General features: G+C 39.7%; 1 protein-coding gene across 2 annotated transcripts; it reads left to right on the top strand.

The window, feature by feature from the left end:
• Positions 1-677: 677 nt before the first annotated feature.
• Positions 678-21,866, top strand: LOC133662275 (aquaporin-9-like). Of its 2 annotated transcripts, XM_062066139.1 has the most exons (6): positions 678-779; positions 1,185-1,311; positions 6,782-6,919; positions 9,568-9,686; positions 15,284-15,501; positions 21,621-21,866. In XM_062066139.1, the coding sequence occupies exons 1-6, from the start codon at positions 678-680 to the stop codon at positions 21,781-21,783; spliced, it is 867 nt and encodes a 288-aa protein (XP_061922123.1). In that variant the 3' UTR covers positions 21,784-21,866. The 2 variants fall into 2 exon arrangements, with proteins under 2 accessions (XP_061922123.1, XP_061922131.1); XM_062066147.1 differs by lacking the exons at positions 678-779; positions 1,185-1,311 and adding an exon at positions 5,879-6,099.
• Positions 21,867-23,847: the final 1,981 nt, after the last annotated feature.

The following is a 23,847-nucleotide window of genomic DNA, read 5'->3' on the forward strand; positions in this document are numbered from 1 at the left end:
TTTGATGTGACTGTCGAAATGTAAATCAGAATCTAAAATAACCCCAAGATTTCTGGCTTTATTTGAGGTTTTCAGGGACAGTGATTGAAGGTGTTGGATGACTTTAAACCTTTCTTTTTTAGCACCAAAAACAATTATCTCAGTTTTATCTATTTAGTTGTAGGAAATGTTGGCACATCCAGTGTTTGACTTGCTCAATGCACTGGCACAGAAGATCTAGACCCGGCCTTGGCGTGCTGCCCGCCTTGGCACGCATATATGTGTCCTCTTTTTGCGATTTCAGAATATGGTCAGCCTAGGATACACATTACTTCTACTATAGCTAAATCAACTAATACTAGGTTTCTTATTGCTCTACTACTACTCCCATAACTTCTACTAATAGTAATATTAGTATGGACAAAAAAAGACTCAGGTTATTATGAGCAAAAGTAACCTACAAGTACTGACTGCAGTTGACATGTTTCTTGTGGCATTTGGATGTGTTTCTGTTGAAGTGTGGGTCCTATTATTACCCTGGGACGCGCGTACAGGCACAGTAATGCCACTAGCGGTGACAAGCGGGAGTGCACGCAGCGAGTGGGAGGCGACCATCAGCGCTTGACTTCTTCTCTCCTTCTTCTTCTTGTTGTGTGTTTATTGTGAGGCGGCGGCACTAACCTGCAGCAGGGAGCAAGATGGACAGTGAGTGCCGCGGGAGGTGGAAGGCCAGGCTTGCCCTGAGGCGGGACATCTTCAAGGAGTTCCTGGCGGAGTTTGTGGGGATATTTGTCCTGATAGTGAGTACTGTCTCCCTGCACCTGTCATTCAGCTTAAACAGCCGCTTTAAGGCTGGTGCAGCTAATGACGTGTCTGCTGCTCCACTCACTTTTTAATGCAACACACTGCTTCTCATAGGTCTCTCCATCTCAGTTAGTTCTACATAGTTGTGGGTGTCTTTCACCTCCACCTGTCACCGCCTAAGTTCAATGACTGTGACCTTTTAGTGCAGCCTTCTTATTTGTGGATGACTGCTCTCGCTTTGTTTTTTCTCCAAACTAAGTGGGGGGATTCTTTATTTTTCTTGAGCTGCCTTTTGGACAAATTGTGCTTGGCAGTTGGACGCGGTTGTCAGAGAAGGGGGCGAGTGTTAAAGGTGCCTTTAATTGGACTTGTTGAAAAGCAGCGTGTTCTGTGTCTCGCAGCTCTTTGGATGCGGTTCAGTGGCCCAGGCCGTCCTCAGTAAGGGGGCACTGGGGGAGCCCCTGTCCATCCACCTCGGCTTCACTCTGGGACTCATGATGGCCGCCTACATTGCAGGAGGGGTGTCAGGTAAACGCACCATCACCTGGGAACACATTGTGCAGCATTATGTCTCATAAGCAGGGAGTTGTATAGCGTTTTTTCTGCCCATTATTGGTCTGAGTGATGTTATTGATGTGGTTATCAATAAAGATGCAATCAATGTGACTGGGAAAGGTTTTAAAGTTAAAGTTAAAGTACCAATGATTGTCACACACACACGAGGTGTGGTGAAATTACCCTCTGCATTTGACCCATTCCCTTGTTCACCCCCTGGGAGGTGAGGGGAGCAGTGAGCAGCAGCGGTGGTCACGCCCGGGAATCATTTTTGGTGATTTAAAGGCCTACTGAAACCCACTACTACCGACCACGCAGTCTGATAGTTTATACATCAATGATGAAATCTTAACATTGCAACACATGCCAATATGGCCGGGTTAACTTATAAAGTGCAATTTTAAATTTCCCGGGAAACTTCCGGCTGAAAACGTCTAGGTATGATGACGTTTGCGCGTGACGTCAAGGGTTGAAGCGGAAGTATTGGGACACCATTGTATCCCAATACAAACAGCTCTGTTTTCATCGCTAAATTCCACAGTATTCTGGACATCTGTGTTGGTGAATCTTTTGCAATGTGTTCAAATAACAATGGAGACTGCAAAGAAGAAAGCTGTAGGTGGGATCGGTTTATTAACGGCTGGCTACAGCAACACAACCAGGAGGACTTTGAGTTGGATATCAGACGCGCTACCGTAAGTAAAGCTTTGGCTTCCAAACATTTGATCGCTTGCCCGTACGTGCGTGGCGCTATGTGCATGTCACGTACGTAACTTTGGGGAAATATATGTTTCTTGCCGACTCTGATGGCAGCCGGGGTGTCGTCGAAAGCTACAACGCCCGCCGCCGCGCCGCTGTCCTCACCTTGACTTCCTCCGTCTCCGGGCCGCCGACCGCACCAATCATCGTGGTGAAGTCCTTCGTGGTGAAGTCCTTCATCGCGCCGTCGATCGCTGGAACGCAGGTGAGCACGGGTCGTGATGAGCAGATGAGAGCTGGCGTAGGTGCAGAGCTAATGTTTTTAGCATAGCTCTGTCGAGGTCCCATAGCTAAGTTAGCTTCAATGGCGTCGTTAGCAACAGCATTGCTAGGCTTCGCCAGGCTGGAAAGCATTAACCGTGTTGTTACAGGTCCAGGTTTTGGTAGGAATGTTGATCTTCTGTCTATCCTTCCAGTCAGGGGCTTATTTCTTCTGTTTATATATGCAGTTAAGCACGATGCTATCACGTTAGCTCCGTAGCTAAAGTGCTTCGCCGATGTATTGTCGTGGAGATAAAAGTCACTGTGAATGTCCATTTCGCGTTCTCGACTCTCATTTTCAAGAGGATATAGTATCCGAGGTGGTTTAAAATACAAATCCGTGATCCACAATAGAAAAAGGAGAGAGTGTGGAATCCGATGAGCCCTTGTACCTAAGTTACGGTCAGAGCGAAAAAAGATACGTCCTGCATTGCACTCTAATCCTTCACTCTCACGTTCCTCATCCACGAATCTTTCATCCTGGCTCAAATTAATGGGGTCATCGTCGCTTTCTCGGTCCGAAACGCTCTCGCTGCTGGTGTAAACAATGTGCAAATGTAAAGGGGGGCCTTCAACCTGTGACGTCACGCTACTTCCGGTACAGGCAAGGCTTTTTTATCAGCGACCAAAACTTTATCGTCGATGTTCTCTACTAAATCCTTTCAGCAAAAATATGGCAATATCACGAAATGATCAAGTATGACACATAGAATGGATCTGCTATCCCGGTTTAAATAAGAACATTTCATTTCAGTAGGCCTTTAACCCCCAATTCCAACCCTTGATGCTGAGTGCCAAGCAGAGAGGTAATGGGTCCCTTTTTTTTTTGTAGTCTTTGTCAAGTCTATTTTTTTTATATCGCGCTTTTCTATTATTAGAAACTCAAAGCGCTCACATAGAAGTGGGAACCCATCATTCATTCACACCTGGTGGTGGTAAGCTACATTTGTAGCCACAGCTGCCCTGGGGTAGACTGACGGAAGCGAGGCTGCCAGTTTGCGCCTACGGCCCCTCCGACCACCACCTATCATTCATTCATCATTCATTCACCAGTGTGAGCGGCACCGGGGGCAAGGGTGAAGTGTCCTGCCCAAGGACACAACGGCAGCAATTTGGATGTCAAGATGTGGGGAGCGAACCTGCAACCCTCAGGTTTCTGCCACGGCCACTATACCCACTACGCCATACCGCAGTCATCCACAAGTCTTGGGGCGGTATAGCTCGGTTGGTAAAGTGGCCGTGCCAGCAACTTGAGGGTTACAGGTTCGATCCCCGCTTCCGCCATCCTAGTCGCAAGACACTTTACCCACCTGCTCCCAGTGCCACCCACATTGGTTTAAATGTAACTTAGATATTGGGTTTCACTATGTAAAAAAGCTTTGAATCTCTAGAGAAAAGCACTATATAAATATAATTCAAATCAATTCAAAAGTAGTCTTTGGTATGACTCGGCCGGGGTTTGAACACACAACCTGCCAGTCTCAGGGAGGACACTCTAACCGCAAGGCCACTGAGCAGGTGGTTTGGTTTGATCACTGCTTGTATTTAGGGGGGGGTCTCCATGCGATTGTTTTACTTCCAATACCAATATTGGAGCCTTGAGTGTTGGCGGGTACCGATATAAATCCGATACGATATCAGCACAAATCATACTACATATTTGTATTATTTTGTAGTGTGGAAGCTATTAGAAAAGGTTAAATCAAGTGAAATTACACTAACATAAACATTAACCTTATGACAGATTTATGCTTTAAAAGTGGAGTGCTAATTTGGGTTTTGGCGATATCTAGAGGTCATAATAATTAATTAAATTAAGGGCATGATGGAGTAAATTCAATGATGCGGACACGTTTTGTTACTGAATACTTTCTAATACGCCTCTGCCTTGGAGACTTTGTATATGTCAGCAATATACAACTATAATTATTTGAAACTTGTTTCTATTGACAAATGGCATGTTTTAGACCGCAATATTGTTCAATTAAGGACACTTATTTTGTACGTCTAGCTTGTGTGATATTGTGTGTTAAGCTGTTGTGTAGCTGCTAGCTGTAATAGCTTATCCGTGTTTACCATTTTTTTATATGACTTCACTAAAATACAAAAAAAAAAATCAACCCTGTGTGCTTGTTGTAGGAAATTCAGATGTTGACTGGCTGTCCATCTTTGCACAAGTAAACATACTCATGCAGGACTGCTTGCATCAGAGATTTCAGATGCACGCCGATACCATCCGATTGTTTTTGCTGATATCCGACCGATATCTGATACCAATATCGGATCGAGACACCCCTACTTATAATTTCCTTTAGTGTAAAACATGATGGATACATTGTTATGGCTTTATTAAACTTATACTTAGACCTCCTTTTATTTTCATTCAAATTTGAACTTTACAGTACAGATAAGAACAACATTTTGTTGTATTAGCTCGTTGTAGTGCAGGATAAAAGAGCAATAAGGTGCAGATATAAATAAATAGATTACTGTACAATACGGATTCAAAGCCACCACACACAAATATTGAACGTGCTATACAAAAACTTTGACACATCTGCACAAAGATGATATTGGTTAAATGTAAATATGTTAAAAAAAAACATCCATGGGTGTTCTTAAGTGTCATGCATTATTGATGATTGATGATTATTAGGAATTGTTTGTCAATATAGTAGTGCAGTCGTGTACTTCACTGCAAACAAGAATGGTAATCATTCAATCAATCAAAGTTTACTTACATAGCCCTAAATCACGAGTGTCTCAAAGGGCTGCACGAGCCACAACAATAATAATAAATAATAAACCTATGGATAGAAAATTACATAATATGAGAATGTTTGTTAAGGCAGGATGATTGATACATCTCATGTATTAATAATGCCATGAGATTATGCAGGTGTTCCTAAAAAAAAGCTTAGTTTTTAGTATATTCTACAACATTTTTGTCTCTAATTAAGCCTTTTCAAGCATAAAAATTGCTAAATGAACCAAAAAGATTGATAGTACAATAGTATTAGCCACTAGATGAGTCCAAACCAATCACTGCGCACTGTTCAGTATTGTGGCCACTGATTGGTTCAGCCTCAGACAGCATTACTATTTTGGATTGAAAGAATGTAAAGGTGACTAAAGTTAAAGTTAAAGTTACACTGACAGTCACACACACACTAGGTGTGGTGAAATTACTCTCTGCATTTGACCCATACCCTTGTTCCACCCCCTGGGAGGTAAGGGGAGCAGTGAGCAGAAGCGGCCGCGCTCGGGAATAATTTTTGGTGATTTAACCCCCAATTCCAACCCTTGATGCTGAGTGCCAAGCAGGGAGGTAATGGGTCCCATTTTTATAGTCTTGGGTATGACTCGGCCGGGGTTTGAACTCACGATCTACCGATCTCAGGTCGGACACTCCAGGGTGTACACCGCCTTCCGCCCGAATGCAGCTGAGATAGGCTCCAGCACCCCCCGCGACTGCAAGCGGTAGAAAATGGATGGATGAATTTCTACTTTGCAGAAATTCATTTATTGCGGCCATGCCTGGAACCAATTAACAGCGATAAACGAGGGATTATTGTATCTAGTTGCTCTCTTTGCGGCTAACGAGAGGGCGATTGCAAGGCTTGAGAGGACAAGGAGGTTAATATATGGAGGGATTCTGCTGCATGACTGGGCCATTGGGCCGTGGGGTCCACAGCACAGTGGGAAGCTTGTATGGGACGACATCTCTGAAGATGATCATAGGTATTGGACTAATGAGCTTTACTGGGGCATGGGTCTCCAGAGAGGTAAGTAGTGGGGTGCGGGGGGTCAGGTGTGACGAGCCCGCCCTTTCAGGCTTCCCTGGCGGGGAGTTTCCCGGTCAAAGAAGAAAACACAATTGTCTTCCCTTTGTAGGCTCCCATTTTGGCCGACAGTGTAGCGCAAGTGTGACACATCCTGGTCACTCTAATGACCCGCGCTCTACGTGTGCCTTAAGCCGCTTCAGACAGATTATGTCAGATGCAATTGGGCCCGCTGCTTCTGGCTGGTTTGTGGCGCTAGGTGTTTGTGAACAGGATGGGGAGCGGAACAATGGCTGCATGCTTGATACCCCCCCCAGTGGTGTCACCACAGCGAGGTCAAAGCTGAGATCCCAGAGTGTTAAATAAATGAGCCCACACTGTCAGCACAGGATGGGAACTTCTGGGTGGAATTTACAAATATATATTTTTGGGGGAAAAACATGTTGAGCCGTCACTATGAATATTTGATCATTAGACTTAGACTTAGACTTAGACAAACTTCAATGATCCACAAGGGAAATTGTTCCACACAGTAGCTCAGTTACAATGATGGAAAGTGTAAGGATGGAAAGGACAATGCAGGTATCATTTTACCCACTTCAATGATTCTCTCCAAACACTTTGTTGTTGTGTTGCTGCAGGTGCACATGTAAACCCGGCAGTCTCTCTTGCCATGGTGTTGCTCGGCAAGATGTCCTGGAAGAAGTTTCCTGTGTACGTGGCCGCACAGTTTTTGGGAGCCTTTGTTGGAGCCTGTTGTGTCTATTTTTTAAATTATGGTGAGTTTAAAGACCCTCTACATCAGGGCTGTCCAAACTTTTTCCAGCGAGGACGACATACAGAAAAATCAAAGAATGTGAGCAGCCACTTCGATATTGCTTATATTAAAAAAAAAAAATTCTAAAAGGCAAAAAATACATGTGTAAACATACATACACATATATATACTTATATGAATATATATATACATATATATATATATATATATATATATATATATATATATATATATATATATATATATATATATATATATATATATATATATATATATATGTATATATATATATATGTATGTATGAATACATATATATATGTACGTATACATATACTTATATATACATATATATATATATATATATATATATATATATATATATATATATATATATATATATACACGTATATATACATATATATATATATATATATATATATATATATATATATATATATATATATATATATATATATATATACATATATATATATATATATATATATATATACATATATATATATATATATATATACGTATTTATACACTACCGTTCAAAATTTTGGGGTCACCCAAACAATTTTGTGGAATAGCCTTCATTTGTAAGAACAAGAATAGACTGTCGAGTTTCAGATGAAAGTTCTCTTTTTCTGGCCATTTTGAGCGTTTAATTGACCCCACAAATGTGATGCTCCAGAAACTCAATCTGCTCAAAGGAAGGTCAGTTTTGTAGCTTCTGTAACGAGCTAAACTGTTTTCAGATGTGTGAACATGATTGCACAAGGGTTTTCTAATCATCAATTAGCCTTCTGAGCCAATGAGCAAACACATTGTACCATTAGAACACTGGAGTGATAGTTGCTGGAAATGGGCCTCGATACACCTATGTAGATATTGCACCAAAAACCAGACATTTGCAGCTAAAATAGTCATTTACCACATTAGCAATGTATAGAGTGTATTTCTTTAAAGTTAAGACTAGTTTAAAGTTATCTTCATTGAAAAGTACAGTGCTTTTCCTTCAAAAATAAGGACATGACCCCAAACTTTTGAATGGTAGTATATATATATATATATATATATATATATATATATATATATATATATATATATATATATATATATATATATATATATATATATATATATATATATATATATATATATATATATATATATATATATATATATACATATTTATATTTATATATATATATACATACATATATATATATATATATATATGTATATATATATATATTAGGGCTGTCAAAGTAATGCGATAATGCCACGTAAACTATAATTTCCTTTAACGGTGCTTATTGTTTTGACGCGCAATTTGGTAACTGTTGAGCCACAAGCGCGGAAAATATAGCGTGCAGAAACGGACAAAGTAAAAGTAATTATGGAAGTCGTTCTCCCGACAACAAAGACTATTTTCATCCATGACATCATCAGTGGAGCGAATGCGTGCTGCATTGAGCGCTTGCATTCAGAGAGGTGGAGCTTCACTTCCGTGTTTAATGATAGTTTACTGCATTGATAACATAAATTGTAGATTGATACTGAAAATGGTTAAGTAAGATGGGATAAAAGCTCAGCAGAAAGGAAAGCCGGTAGGCAGGAAGTCTATCCATCCATCCATTTTCTACCGCTTGTCCCTTTTGGAGTCGCGGGGGGGTGCTGGAGCCTGTCTCAGCTGCACCCGGGCGGAAAGCGGGGGACACCCTGGACAAGTCACCACCTCATCGCAGGGCCAGGCGGGAAGTTGAGAGGCACTTTTTCAATGTCTGTCATAGAGATGTCACAATATGAACATTTCTTATCACGGATATTGTGACCAAAATTATCATGGTTATCATTATTATCTCTGTATTTTTAAATGCTCTCAAAATTTTCAAAAAGTATTTAAACTGAAATCTTGGAACTAAGTTTTATAAAAAATTTAAAAAAACACATTAAAAATTATTTCCTTGTAGAAGAAACATTATTGGAGATAAAAACACAGTTTCATGGACCTCAAGTAGAAATTGAATGTGCATATGAAATCAACACAAGCATTATAAACAAAGTAATATGGCATAAAAATAAAAATAAATAGATAAAATAAATGTGAACATTGTGCAAGATAGCACTTTATGGACATATATATATATATTTATATATATATATATATTGGCAAAACACTAAATTGGCCCTAGTGTGTGAATGTGAGTGTGAATGTTGTCTGTCTATCTGTGTTGGTCCTGCGATGAGTTGGTGACTTGTCCAGGGTGTACCCTGCCTTCCGCTCTAATGCAGCTGAGATAGGCTCCAGCACCCCCCGCGACCCCGAAAGGGACAAGCGGTAGAAAAATTATATATATATATATATATATATATATATATATATATATATATATATATATATATATATATATATATATATATACTGTATATGTATATATGTATCCATCCATCCATCCATTTTCTACCGCTTATTCCCTATATATGTATATATATATATTTATATATGTATATATATATATATATATATATATATATATATATATATATATATATATATATATATATATATATATATATATATATATATATATATATATATGGTAATATAACCTCATTTTTTTATGTGTTTTCTTCTGGCAGATGCTTTAATGGACTACAGTAAGGGAGAATTTCTCGTTACTGGAGACAACGCCACAGCTGGCATATTTGCATCTTACCCTGCTAAACATCTCTCCATCCTCAATGGATTTATGGACCAGGTAATAATAATAATATAATTATAATACACCTTACATGCCATACGCATCTACATGTCATATTATTGTTGTACAGTTTATTACACAAAAACTACTGAACTAGGTAGCACATTGCCACAAAATCTGTGTAGGAGAATTTGGCCAAAGTCTGAATGCTCATGTATTCCATATGATGTGGTGTGCAAACAACATTATGCAACAATGAGCGTACAGTGTGTAGAAACTACTAGAGCATGTGAGCATATACTGTAGTCTGTGCACTCAAGGGCACATGTGTAATGTTTTCTGATGAATGAACAATTGTGCACAATGATGAAAACAACTATTTGTCCTCGATTCGTACGTTAGAATCTGTGTTTTAAGACATTCAAAACCGTATAGGGCAGGGGTGTCAAACTCAAATACAGAGTAGGCTAAAATTTAAAACTGAACAAAGGGCTGGCCAAGGTTGAACAAATTAACCTTTTAATAGGGACCCAAACACGTTTTGCATTGAATATTGAACAAGCAAAGCTTATATGACTTTATAGTGACATGCAAAATCGAGTTTCAAATAATAATAATAATAATAAAAAAATATTAATGGCATATCAAATACAATTTAAATAAAAATTGAATGCCTCTTTTCTATTTGCAGCCTTCTGATGTAAATATCAACATAACTTTTTCCACAGCCTAATAAATTTGAAAATAAAATAACAATGAATAAACCAACCATTCAGGACTTTAAACTGGGGCGGTATAGCTCGGTTGTTAGAGTGGCCGTGCCAGCAACTTGAGGGTTCCAGGTTCGATTCCCGCTTCCGCCATCCTAGTCACTGCCGTTGTGTCCTTGGGCAAGACACTTTACCTACCTGCTCCCAGTGCCACCCACACTGGTTTAAATGTAACTTAGATATTGGGTTTCACTATGTAAAGTGCTTTGAGTCACTAGAGAAAAGCGCTATATAAATATAATTCACTTCACTTCACTAAACTGCTCAGTTTGCAACACACTGATCTAATCTGATGTGCCCAAGCCAGATGCCTGGCATCTTTTCTCGGATGCTAGTTCATTAATGTCAGGGCTCAGGCTTTGAGCTGAGGCAACCTTCATTATCGAACGAAGGTGTTCATCAGTCTTTATATCTCGTAGTCCACCCGGACCACAGTCTTGGGGGCGTGCCTTAAAGGCACTGCCTTTAACGTCCTCTACGAGCTGTCGTCACGTCCGCTGTTCATCCATTCTAACAACGTGCCAGCCCAGTCACAAGATATGTGCGGCTTCTGTACGCACACACACGTGAATGCAACGCATACTTGATCAAAAGCGATACAGGTTGCACTGAGGGTGACGTATAAACAACTTTAACACTGTTAGAAATATACGCCACACTGTGAATCCACACCAAAAAAGAATGACAAACACATTTCGGGAGAACATCCGCACCGTAACACAACATAAACACTAAAGAACAAATACCCAGAACACCTTGCAGCCCTAACTCTTCCGGGCTGAAATATACACCCCCGCTACCACCAAACCCTGCCCTCCTCCCACACACACCTTGTAGCGTCCCGGAAGAGTTAGTGCTGCAAAGGATTCTGGGTATTTGTTCTGTTGTGTTTATGTTGTGTTATGGTGCGGATGTTCTCCTGAAATGTGTTTGTCATTCTTGTTTGGTGTGGGTTCACAGTGTGTATATTTCTAACAGTGTTAAAGTTGTTTATATGTCCACCCTCAGTGTAACCTGTATTGCTGTTGATCAAGTATGCTTTGCATTCACTTGTGTGTGCGTGCAGAAGCCGCACATATTAAGTGATTGGGCCAGAACTCGTTGGACTAGATGAAATGTGGACGTGACGATTTTCGGGAGGGGTACTGAAATTTGGGATTCTCCCGGAAGGGTTGGCAAGTATGAGAATTAGCGGTGAATGCGGTGTTACCGCGGCACCGCTGCTGTATATAATCGGCGGGCCAGCTCTAGTGTTAATTTGATATCGCCTCAACGGCCAAGTGAAATTACATGGCGGGCCAATTTTGACATCCATGGTATAGGGGAATTTTTTTTAACCATTCCTTTTAGGAGATTGTGAGAATATGTGTTCACAAACTCCACTTTGGCAAGATATGGAACATCTGCACTTGCTTTGCATTCTCTCACACGTACAAATCATCAGCAAAACATCTCATATTCTCAACACACGTTCTGTGCTTTTAGAACGTTGTACAAAGTATAAAGCCTTGTAATGTCAAATACACCAAACACGAAAAATGCTCTGTCATTTCTGGTCAAACAAATTGTAGCTAAGTACATCAAGTCAGACATCAAACTAAAGATTTTAATGAGGGCTTTCCAGATTATTTTGCCATTAAACTCTGATATGATGACAGTAGCCACAAATTCCCAAAAGGTGACCAATTTTCCATAAACAAACAACATGAACTCATTCTTAATACTATATTGACCCGAATAGAAGATGACCCTGAATATCAGTCGATCTCTCTTTTTCAAAACTCCTTTGGGTGGGAGCAGCTTCACTCTTTTGTTTACAAACTAACCCACCTTAAAGGAGACCTACAGTGAATTTTAAAGCTGAGCTCCACCCCTCTGCTACGGGCTGTAAGGAAAAACAAAAAAGGTAGGATACAGTATTATTTTTAGCTAATCTTGGCATGGGAATAATAATCCTGACGTGCGACATGCAGCGACACAAATGCTGATAAAAATATCTTCTTTATGCAGAGTTTGAACCGATCCGAGAGTGTGCATGTGTAACTATTGTTGTGACCGGGTGAATCTATTTAATGTTAAGAACTTTATTTTCGACTTTCTGGGAAAAAAAATAGTGGTGACAAATTCAAGCTATATATTTAAACAGTGTACAAACCCCCTTTCCATATGAGTTGGGAAATTGTGTTAGATGTAAATATAAACGGAATACAATGATTTGCAAATCCTTTTCAACCCATATTCAATTGAATGCACTACAAAGACAAGATATTTGATGTTCAAACTTTTTTTTTTTGCAAATAATAATTGCTGCCACACGTGCCAAAGTAGTTGGGAAAGGGCATGTTCACCACTGTGTTACATGGCCTTTCCTTTTAACAACACTCAGTAAACGTTTGGGAACTGAGGAGACACATTTTTTAAGCTTCTCAGGTGGAATTCTTTCCCATTCTTGCTTGATGTACAGCTTAAGTTGATCAACAGTCCGGGGGTCTCCGTTGTGGTATTTTAGGCTTCATAATGCGCCACACATTTTCAATGGGAGACAGGTCTGGACTACAGGCAGGCCAGTCTAGTACCCGCACTCTTTTACTATGAAGCCACATTGATGTAACACGTGGCTTGGCATTGTCTTGCTGAAATAATAATAATAATAATAATGGATTAGATTTATATAGCGCTTTTTTAGACACTTAAAGCGCTTCACAGAGAAGTGAGAACCCATCATTCACTTTTACAACTCATTCATTCATCATTCATTCTCCGGTGTGAGCGGCACCGGGGGCAAGGGTGAAGTGTCCTGCCCAAGGACACAACGGCAGCGATTTTGGACGGTGAGAGGCGGGGAGCGAACCTGCAACCCTCAGGTTTCTGGCACGGCCGCTCTACCCACTACGCCATACCGCCCCAAAATAAGCAGTGGCATTCATGGTAACGTTGCTTGGATGGCAACATATGTTGCTCCAAAACCTGTATGTACCTTTCAGCATTAATGGTGCCTTCACAGATGTGTAAGTTACCCATGCCTTGGGCACTAATACACCCCCATACCATCACAGATGCTGGCTTTTCAACTTTGCGCCTATAACAATCCGGATGGTTCTTTTCCTCTTTGGTCCGGAGGACACGACGTCCACAGTTTCCAAAAACAATTTGAAATGTGGACTCGTCAGACCACAGAACACTTTTCCACTTTGTATCAGTCCATCTTAGATGAGCTCAGGCCCAGCAAAGCCGACGGCGTTTCTGGGTGTTGTTGATAAACGGTTTTCGCCTTGCATAGGAGAGTTTTAACTTGCACTTACAGATGTAGCGACCAACTGTAGTTACTGACAGTGGGTTTCTTAAGTGTTCCTGAGCCCATGTGGTGATATTCTTTACACGCTGATGTCGCTTGTTGATGCAGTACAGCCTGAGGGATCGAAGGTCACGGGCTTAGCTGCTTACGTGCAGTGATTTCTCCAGATTCTCTGAACCCTTTGATGATATTACGGACCGTAGATGGTGAAATCCCTAAATTCTTTGCAATAGCTGTTTGAGAAAGGTTTTTCTTAAACTGTTCAACAATTTGCTCACGCATTTGTTGACAAAGTGGTGACCCTCGCCCCATCCTTGTTTGTGAATGACTGAGCATTTCATGGAATCTACTTTTATACCCAATCATGGCACCCACCTGTTCCCAATTAGCCTGTTCACCTGTGGGATGTTCCAAATAAGTGTTTGATGAGCATTCCTCAACTTTATCAGTATTTATTGCCACCTTTCCCAACTTCTTTGTCATGTGTTGCTGGCATCAAATTCTAAATGATTATTTGCAAAAAAAAAAAAAATGTTTATCAGTTTGAACATCAAATATGTTGTCTTTGTAGCATATTCAACTGAATATGGGTTGAAAATGATTTGCAAATCATTGTATTCCGTTTATATTTACATCTAACACAATTTCCCAACTCATATGGAAACGGGGTTTGTACATTTTCAAGGGATAAACTATGATACTATCGGAGAGGGTGGAGCATTGTTTCATTTGCAATCTGTGAACCCCTCCACAAACAATCATCTTGCAGACAGGCTAAAAAAACAGGTTATAAATGTCACCGTGGAGCAAACTGTACACCCAAGCATATCCAATACATATAGGCCCCTTTTAAATACACTTTTAACTAAATGAATTTTTTGTGCTTATCCATGATTAAAAGTAGACATGCATGCTTTTTACCAAAAAGGTATACATTGTTTGTAGCCCACAGCTAGTTTGGCTAATGTTAACAGCCTACTTAATGCTATATATGAAACAGAATAACAGGCTTTTATTCTAATTTACCAGTCTGAAAATGCTGTAAACACTTGCCGGGTGATGGTGTTAAAAGTGATATTTGGTCGTCTCTTTGTTAGCTCGCTAATCTGAGTTCCTTAGTTTTGCTTCTGTGCTGGAAATGAGAAAAATCTCAATTTTTTTTTCCTGAAGCAGTCATGTGAATGATTTTGGCAGTTACTGATGCAGCAGGTGTGTGCCATGTTATGAACTTGTGAAAGAAAACAACTATACTTAAGGACAGAGTCTTGCATTCAGCCATGTAAATAAGCTATACAGATGCCCATAAAACTCACAAGGCATTGCGTTTACTACGCCACCCTTTCAAGCCCTATAGTATTCTGTGAGTCAGTATTCATTGTTCATATTGGGCCAGCATAGAGCAGCTGTGTTAGATAGCAGTAAATAATACGTTACATTTCTAGAACCATCTGGCGAGCGACAGATTGAAGGGGACTCTCTGTAATAATCTTAGACAAAATAATATACGGCAAAGGTCAACAAAAACTGGGAATAAAAGTACTGTCAAGTTTGTACCGTTATTCCTCTTTTGACTGTTTTTGTCCTGTCAGGTGGTGGGGGCTGCTGCGTTAATTCTCTGCATCCTCGCCATCACCGACTCCAAGAACATAGGCGCCCCCAAAGGCATGGAGCCCCTCTGCATCGGCCTGGTCATCATGGCCATCGCCGTGTCCATGGGCTTGAACTGTGGCTATCCCATCAACCCAGCCAGAGACTTAAGCCCACGACTGTTCACTGCGGTGGCTGGATGGGGCGTGGACGTGTTCAGGTACTCAATACTCAATCTCAATATTTTCACCCCCGCTAAACTCTTATGCAAATCCGTGAAAACTACAATATGCTTTGAAAATGAAGTGCATTATTCTAGTATCTAACAGTAATTCAGAAGAAAATTATTTCACAGAGTCCATTAGCCTCTACCTGGACTGATCATGAATGGGGTTATGTGAACCACTACACTACCAATAACCAGGAGCCTTACACAAGACTCCTAAAGGCCCCCCCATCCAACCCAACCCAACACACACAAATACTTGGTATATTTACATGCACTACAAAACTAATTATTGCACAGATTTGTCAGGGGTGCGTCGTGTGAGACGACGAAGGTTGTGGTGATTTTAAGTGCAGACGAATGAGGACGCATCGTAGAATAAAAAAGGGTATTTAATGATTAAACAAACAAACAAAAAGCGAAAGCAACGGGGACAGACTATAAAGACCACAAAACGGAAGGCTGGAACACAGTAAAAACACTTACAAAGAATGTGGAGCAGACGGCGTCCACAAAGTACGTGCGTACTTGATCTCAGAATGGAAAGAATCATCAACGGTGGCCAGTGAATAATGTCCCAACAACCAAATGGTGTCTCTCGCTCCACTTAAATAGTGCTAATTAATAACAGAAAACAAGGTGAGGGGAAAAGTGCTCAAAGGCAGGCGTAAAGTTGCTGTAGGAAAGGAGAAAACAGGAAGTGAAAAACCCCAAAATAAGAGCGCAAAACAGGAACTAAAACTACACAAAAAAATACCAAGAAACTCAAGATAAGGCATGATCTGATACAACAGATCATGACAGGATTTGGTTGAAAGCATCTTTTTTAATTACATGTAATTAACTTTTAAATATGGGATTAACATGTATAGATAACCCCGCCCCTGAAATAATTTGGTTTTGTTTTAAAAGAAAAGGTTAATAATTTTTTTTACAAAAAATAGCCAGCAAATTCAATATTAAGTGGCCAGAATATGAATTTAAATAATTATATAACCTGTCATTCACTTACATGATAATGATGAATCTGTTAAGTTTTCCTTTACTTCAGAGAGAAAAGTAGAGATAGGTTGATACATATGGTTATCAGGGCAGCCTTAACCTAAGAAGCAGGCCCCCCAAACCTGTAACACCCCCGGCCCGAAAACAGTTTTGAAAAAAAATTATGATTTTACTCAACAGAACAGCATCAATGCAAAAATATAATCCATTTTAAAAATAATTTAATTATTTCGTGATGGGCACATGCACGTCTGTGCAAGTATAACAGAAGCTAATCAACTTCAAGAATAGTGCTGGCGATCTGGGAGATTGTCTGTGCTTTTAGCTCAGGAGTCGCCTCTCACACCGGCCCTGATGATTATTATCAGTGGGTGATACAAATCATAATATTGCATTATCATTATCATGATTTTTTATTATTAGTGCATCTCCTGGGAGTTAAGTCTCTCCAAGTCTTTGAAAACAGTGATGCTTCTGTTTCTAACTTTAATCGAGGGCCTTTGAATGCACCACAGTTACAGGCATCCATTTTCTACCGCTTGTCCCGTTCAGGGTCGCGGGGGGTGCTGGAGCCTATCTCAGCTGCCTTCGGGCGGAAGGCGGGGTACACCCTGGACAAGTCGCCACCTCATCGCAGGGCCAACACAGATAGACAGACAACATTCACACTCACATTCACACACTTTAGGGACAATTTAGTGTTGCCAATCAACCTATCCCCAGGTGCATGTCTTTGGAGGTGGGAGGAAGCCGGAGTACCCGGAGGGAACCCACGCAGTCACAGGAAGGACATGCAAACTCCACACAGAAAGATACCGAGCGCAGGATCAAACCCAGGACCTTCGTATTGTGAGGCAGACGCACTAACCACTCTCCCACCGTGCTGCCCCAGTTACAGGCAATGAAATGCAAAAGTGAAACTTGTCCATAACTTTCTCCAATGTTGCCAGATAGATTTATTGTATTTACATTTTGTCCATAAATGTTTTGCCACTATCCAGGTGGATCGAACCATTTTGTATTTTTGATTGGAGGTGTAGGAAATCTTAGACATTCTTAATTTGATTCAAGCAACTCTATTATTGAGCTTCCACAGCTTTATTAATTGTATAGTAACATTTATGACATCTTGTTTTAATATAAATCACTTACCGTAATTTCCGGACTATAAGCCGCTACTTTTTCCCCTCGTTCTGGTCCCTGCGGCTTATACAAGGGTGCGGCTTATTTACGGCTTGTTCTTCTCCGACACCGACGAAGAGAATTTCGGTGGTTTTAGTACGCAGGAGGAAGACGATGACACAATGATTAAAGACTGACTTTTCATATACCGGTAGGCTGGTTATTTTGATAACGTACAGGCGAGCACTTTGTATTACTTTGCACCGTTGTATTATTTGTACTCTGCACGAATGCTGTTCGCCATGTCAAAGATGTGAAAGTTTGATTGAATGATTGAAAGATTTATTGTTAATAATTGGGACGCTTTGCGTTCCCAAACAGTCATCTATGTCCCGACAATCCCCTCCGTGGTAGCAGGAACCCCTATATACTACACTAATTACACATCAAAACCCTGCGGCTTATAGTCGGGTGCGGCTTATATATGGAGCAATCTGTATTTTCCCCTAAATTTAGCTGGTGCGGCTTATAGTCAGGTGCGGCTTATAGTCCGGAAATTACGGTATTTAAATGGCAGAAAAAAAAACGTTCAAATTTCTCAAAAACCCTGTGGCCCCCCTGTGCTTGGGGCCCCGGTACAACATCCACACTGCGACGTTTCTGCCAATAACACAAGTGTGTTCATCCAACACCAGATCACATCTAAACGTTGGTGTTGTGCAGGTTCCCTGCTTGAGGCCACTCCCACACGGAGGACACTACACACGGTGTTACGGCTCCCACTTGAAGCCAAGCATTCACAGCCCCATCTCTTCCTTTCTGACTATAGTTATTAATATTTCAAACGGCACTCGTGCCTTTTGAAAATGTACTGTGAGCTTGGGGAGAACAAGGCGCGAATATGAAATATTCACTGATGCGTCTCGGAAATGAGGCTCAAGTATTTGCCCTGCAGTCATACAGTATCTTGACAAATTGGAGCGAACACTACATGGTGCACAGATGCTTTACAGAGAGTTGTGCCACCATCATTTCCCTAAAATGGACAGTTAAGATGTATTACAAATTTAAAGGATAGGGAGCAGAAAATACCAAAAAAAATTGGGCAATACATTCTTGTAATTGTTTGTGGAACTCTAACTCCTGAACACAAAACACAACACAAACGGGTGAAATTATGGCAAACACACCTTGTTTTATTTTTTTAAATTATTTTTATTACAGTCATTAAACCCCAAAGTTTGATTCCATAAGTCTGATAGACTTGAAATTTCTCTCGCAGCTCAATGCCTTCAAGGACCGCTGAACAGAGTAGGAAACAACACCTGCAACGAGTAATACATATTTATAATAGATTTTATTTTTTAAACACTTTTCACTTCAATAAGTCTTAAAGTGATGCAATACAAACCACCATTTAAAACAAAAACAATTTAGCCATTAAAACAGATAAAATACTAAGACTAAAACACAATTAGCAAAGTATAGGAAACACAAGACATGCAAAATAGTGGCTTTCCTAACAGTGTGTCTATTTATTTTGTTGTTTTTTTTTTAAAATAACTTGGTCAAAAGATTTTATTATGTGTATGAATACTTTTTGAGGACATTCAACAATACCACGATAATAATGATAACCGTGATAACCTTGGTCATAATAATGCTCATATTGTTACATCCCTACTGTATTGTTAAACACCTCATTCAATATGTCTTCTACACCAAGAGGAAAGAGAAGACATATGTACACACTTCACCTTTGTTGCGGTAGACAAGGACACTTTGTAAACCCTGTGGCTCCATTTTTTATTTTTTTTGGAAAAAGACAGGTATGTGATATACTGTATGTATATATATATATATATATATATATATATATATATATATATATATATATATATATATATATATATATATATATATATATATATATATATATATATACATACATCCTAGTTTTATAACACTGGTTGTTGTATTTAAAGGGGACCGTGGCCAATTGTGCACTCTGTGTGTAGTTAGTTATACACATTACAGAATACAACAAGTTTGTTTCTTCATATGACCTTAATATAGTATTCAACATTTAAAAAAAGTAAACAGTAAGGTTAGTGTAAAATGTACACAGTGATTTTTTTCATAGAGTGCAGGTGCTGTTGTAAATTTTGTTTTTGAGATGCTACGCAATAATGAACTTCAGAGATGAATTATCTTTTGTACTTTATATTTTGGTCAACTAAATTGTCATAATTTTAATTGTTTAAAACTAAATCAATTCAGATGACTTGAATATGACTAAAACACATTTGCGTCAAAAAGTTATGACTAAAACTAAATAAAAAATTGCTGTCCGAATTAAAACTGGTGCACCATGATCCGTTTGGCAATTTCATTGTTTTGATGTGACAAGGCTAAATTTATTGGCGGCATGTGAAGCTTTTGAACCCGGAAAAATCCCTAAATTATCCGCAGCTTTGTATAAAGTGCAGGCTTCAAAGCGTTGGAAAAATGTAGCGGCTTATAGTCGGGAAATTACGATCTGTACAGTATGTTTTGTGTGTGTGTGCGTGTGTGTGTGTGTGTGTGTGTGTGTGTGTGTGTGTGTGTGTGTGTGTGTGTGTGTGTGTGTGTGTGTGTGTGTGTGTGTGTGTGTGTGTGTGTGTGTGTGTGTGTGTGTGTGTGTGTGTGTGTGTGTGTGTGTGTGTGTGTGTGTGTGTATTTTACGCCAAGGCAAATGTATTTCCTGTTTTTTAGAGTATTAATAAAGTTTCTAGATATATTGAAGTATTTTTTTAGATGGATAATTAATAGCTGGACTGGTGGATAATAGGAGAGCTAAAAATAATCAATTCACATCCGAATCGCAACTTTTTTTTATTCTGATTTGAAATAGATTGTTTGTTTTTTTTGTTTGTTTTTTTTTAAATACATTTTTAAAGACATGTTTATTAAGCCGTTTTACTAGCTGTGCGTATACGTCATATGTCAGCTTCCAAGCTGAGCTGTTTTGCAAAGGTTTTTATTATAATTTCTATACCAAATAAAACATTGCAAGAATCATGTTGAATCAAGTATCGATTCTGAATTAAAATGTCATCCCTAAAATCGGAATGGAATCGTGAGTTGTTGTAAGATTGACATCCCTACAAGATAATATTAAAAAACAATGAAAAATTGTGAAAATAATACAGTATTCAATTTAATTAAATTATTCTACTTTGTAAATTAAATTTGCAAAGTTGATAAACTTGCAGTCCTTTGCATTGAACCAACAAAGTAAAAACATTTGAAATAGCTCATTTATTTAATATCTCATTTTTTTGAAACACTTTGATAATAAAAGTAAACTTCTGCGGTATCTCAAAGTGCAGTGCTGCTCTCTGATTCCCATAATAATAATAATAATCACCAGCTGACTTTAGATATAGTTTTATTTATTTCACATATTCTGTTAGCTCTTGCTTCTATTTCCCATTAGTACATTTAATCTTATAACTAATGAGTCCAATGCATATATGTAATGCAGACAAATCTCAGCTCAGGCATGGAATTTATATTCTTATTTGCTTCCCATGTGAGTGTGAAGTGTGTCGTCACGGCGACAAAGTGACCCAGTGGGTGTCTCCTGTCTCCTGGACAGATCACCTTAACTGAGGCCGCACATAAGTGGATAATCCAATGGCATCTTGCCTACAAAGTGTGTGCTTCCTGGGCGGCGCCCCCTGTGGCTTGTTGACGTTTAAACCTGTATGCGTCTGCTTTCACCTGCTGGGCCACAAGGCTGTAGCGACTCATCATGGTCAGCCAGAGTGACAGTGAGGACACACGCTGCACATACAGAGCTGCTTATTAAGACTTTATGCTAAGCTGGGATAAAAGGCCCTTTAACCCAGGAAATACTGACAACAACATTCCTGCACACTGCACAGGAAGCGTGCCTGATTGTTGTGCAACTGAGCACGGGTTGACATTATGTGCTTTCATTGCAGGGCTGGGGGATGCTGGTGGTGGATCCCTGTGTTTGGGCCCATGGTGGGCGGCGTGGTGGGAGCTGCTATTTATTTTTTCTTCATTGAGTTGCACCACATCGACGTCCCGGAACAGGAGGAAAACAACGTCCAGCAAAAGTATGACATTGTAACTTTGACTTAAATGGACCTATATGCTCACTTCAACTTCACACCTCATATAAAGCAGAAAAAGCATGTCGCTTCTCCCAACCAATCCACAAAGACAAACACTTATAATAATGTAAAAGTTTACTAACATAAGTGTGTATATATATATATATATATATATATATATATATATATATATATATATATATATATATATATACACTACCGTTCAAAAGTTTGGGGTCACCCAAACAATTTTGTGGAATAGCCTTCATTTCTAAGAACAAGAATAGACTGTCGAGTTTCAGATGAAAGTTCTCTTTTTCTGGCCATTTTGAGCGTTTAATTGACCCCACAAATGTGATGCTCCAGAAACTCAATCTGCTCAAAGGAAGGTCAGTTTTGTAGCTTCTGTAATGAGCTAAACTGTTTTCAGATGTGTGAACATGATTGCACAAGGGTTTTCTAATCATCAATTATCCTTCTGAGCCAATGAGCAAACACATTGTACCATTAGAACACTGGAGTGATAGTTGCTGGAAATGGGCCTCTATACACCTATGTAGATATTGCACCAAAAACCAGACATTTGCAGCTAGAATAGTCATTTACCACATTAGCAATGTATAGAGTGTATTTCTTCAAAGTTAAGACTAGTTTAAAGTTATCTTCATTGAAAAGTACAGTGCTTTTCCTTAAAAAATAAGGACATTTCAATGTGACCCCAAACTTTTGAACGGTAGTGTATATATATATACTGTATTTGTTACCAAAGTTTAATGCACTATTGATTTTCTGTGGTTATTCCAATGATTGATTGGTCTATCAACAGTTATAATGAAATGTAGAACACAGACCTTCCATGCATTCACAATGGGAATTCTTTATTTTAAAAATCACATAAAATGTGGTAAATTTATATATTTTTTTAAGTTTCTGAAGATTTTTGTTGTTGTTGTTGTAGATTGAAGTTACAGGTATATGTTGGGACTATAAAAATTAATACAGTACATTCGGCTGGTGTTCTAGTCAGAATTTAGTAAGAGCAACAATTTTATTAAAGGCCTACTGAAATGAAATTTTCTTATTCAAACGGGGATAGCAGATCCATTCTATGTGTCATACTTGATCATTTCACAATATTGCCATATTTTTGCTGAAAGGATTTAGTAGAGAACATCGACGATAAAGTTTTGGTCGCTGATAAAAAAGCCTTGCCTGTACCGGAAGTAGCGTGACGTCACAGGTTGAAGGGCTCCTCACATTTGCACATTGTTTACACCAGCGCGATTCGGACCGAGAAAGCGACGATTACCCCATTAATTTGAGCGAGGATGAAAGATTTGTGGATGAGGAACGTGAGAGTGAAGGATTAGAGTGCAGTGCAGGACGTATCTTTTTTCGCTCTGACCGTAACTTAGGTACAAGCTGGCTCATTGGATTCCACACTCTCTCCTTTTTCTATTGTGGATCACGGATTTGTATTTTAAACCACCTCGGATACTATATCCTCTTGAAAATGAGAGTCGAGAACACGAAATGGACATTCACAGTGACTTTTATCTCCACGACAATACATCGGCGAAGCACTTTAGCTACGGAGCTAACATGATAGCATTGTGCTTAAATGCAGATAGAAACAAAAGAAATAAGCCCTGACTGGAAGGATAGACAGAAGATCAACAATACTACCAAACTCTGGACATGTAACCACACGGTTAATGCTGTACCGCTTGGCAAAGCCTAGCAATGCTGTTGCTAACGACGCCATTGAAGCTAACTTAGCTACGGGACCTCGACAGAGCTATGCTAAAAACATTAGCTCTCCACCTACGCCAGCTCTCATCTGCTCATCACGACCCGTGCTCACCTGCGTTCCAGCAATCGACGGCGCGACGAAGGACTTCACCACGATGATCGGTGCGGTCGGCGGCCCGGAGACGGAGGAAGTCAAGATGAGGACAGCGGCGCGGCGGCGGGCGTTGTAGCTTTCGACGACACCCCGGCCGCCATCAGAGTCGGCAAGAAACATATATTTCCCCAAAGTTACGTACGTGACATGCACATAGCGACACGCACGGACAGGCAAGCGATCAAA

The sequence above is a fragment of the Entelurus aequoreus genome, linkage group LG02 (assembly GCF_033978785.1).
Source record: "Entelurus aequoreus isolate RoL-2023_Sb linkage group LG02, RoL_Eaeq_v1.1, whole genome shotgun sequence".
NCBI lineage: Eukaryota > Metazoa > Chordata > Actinopteri > Syngnathiformes > Syngnathidae > Entelurus > Entelurus aequoreus.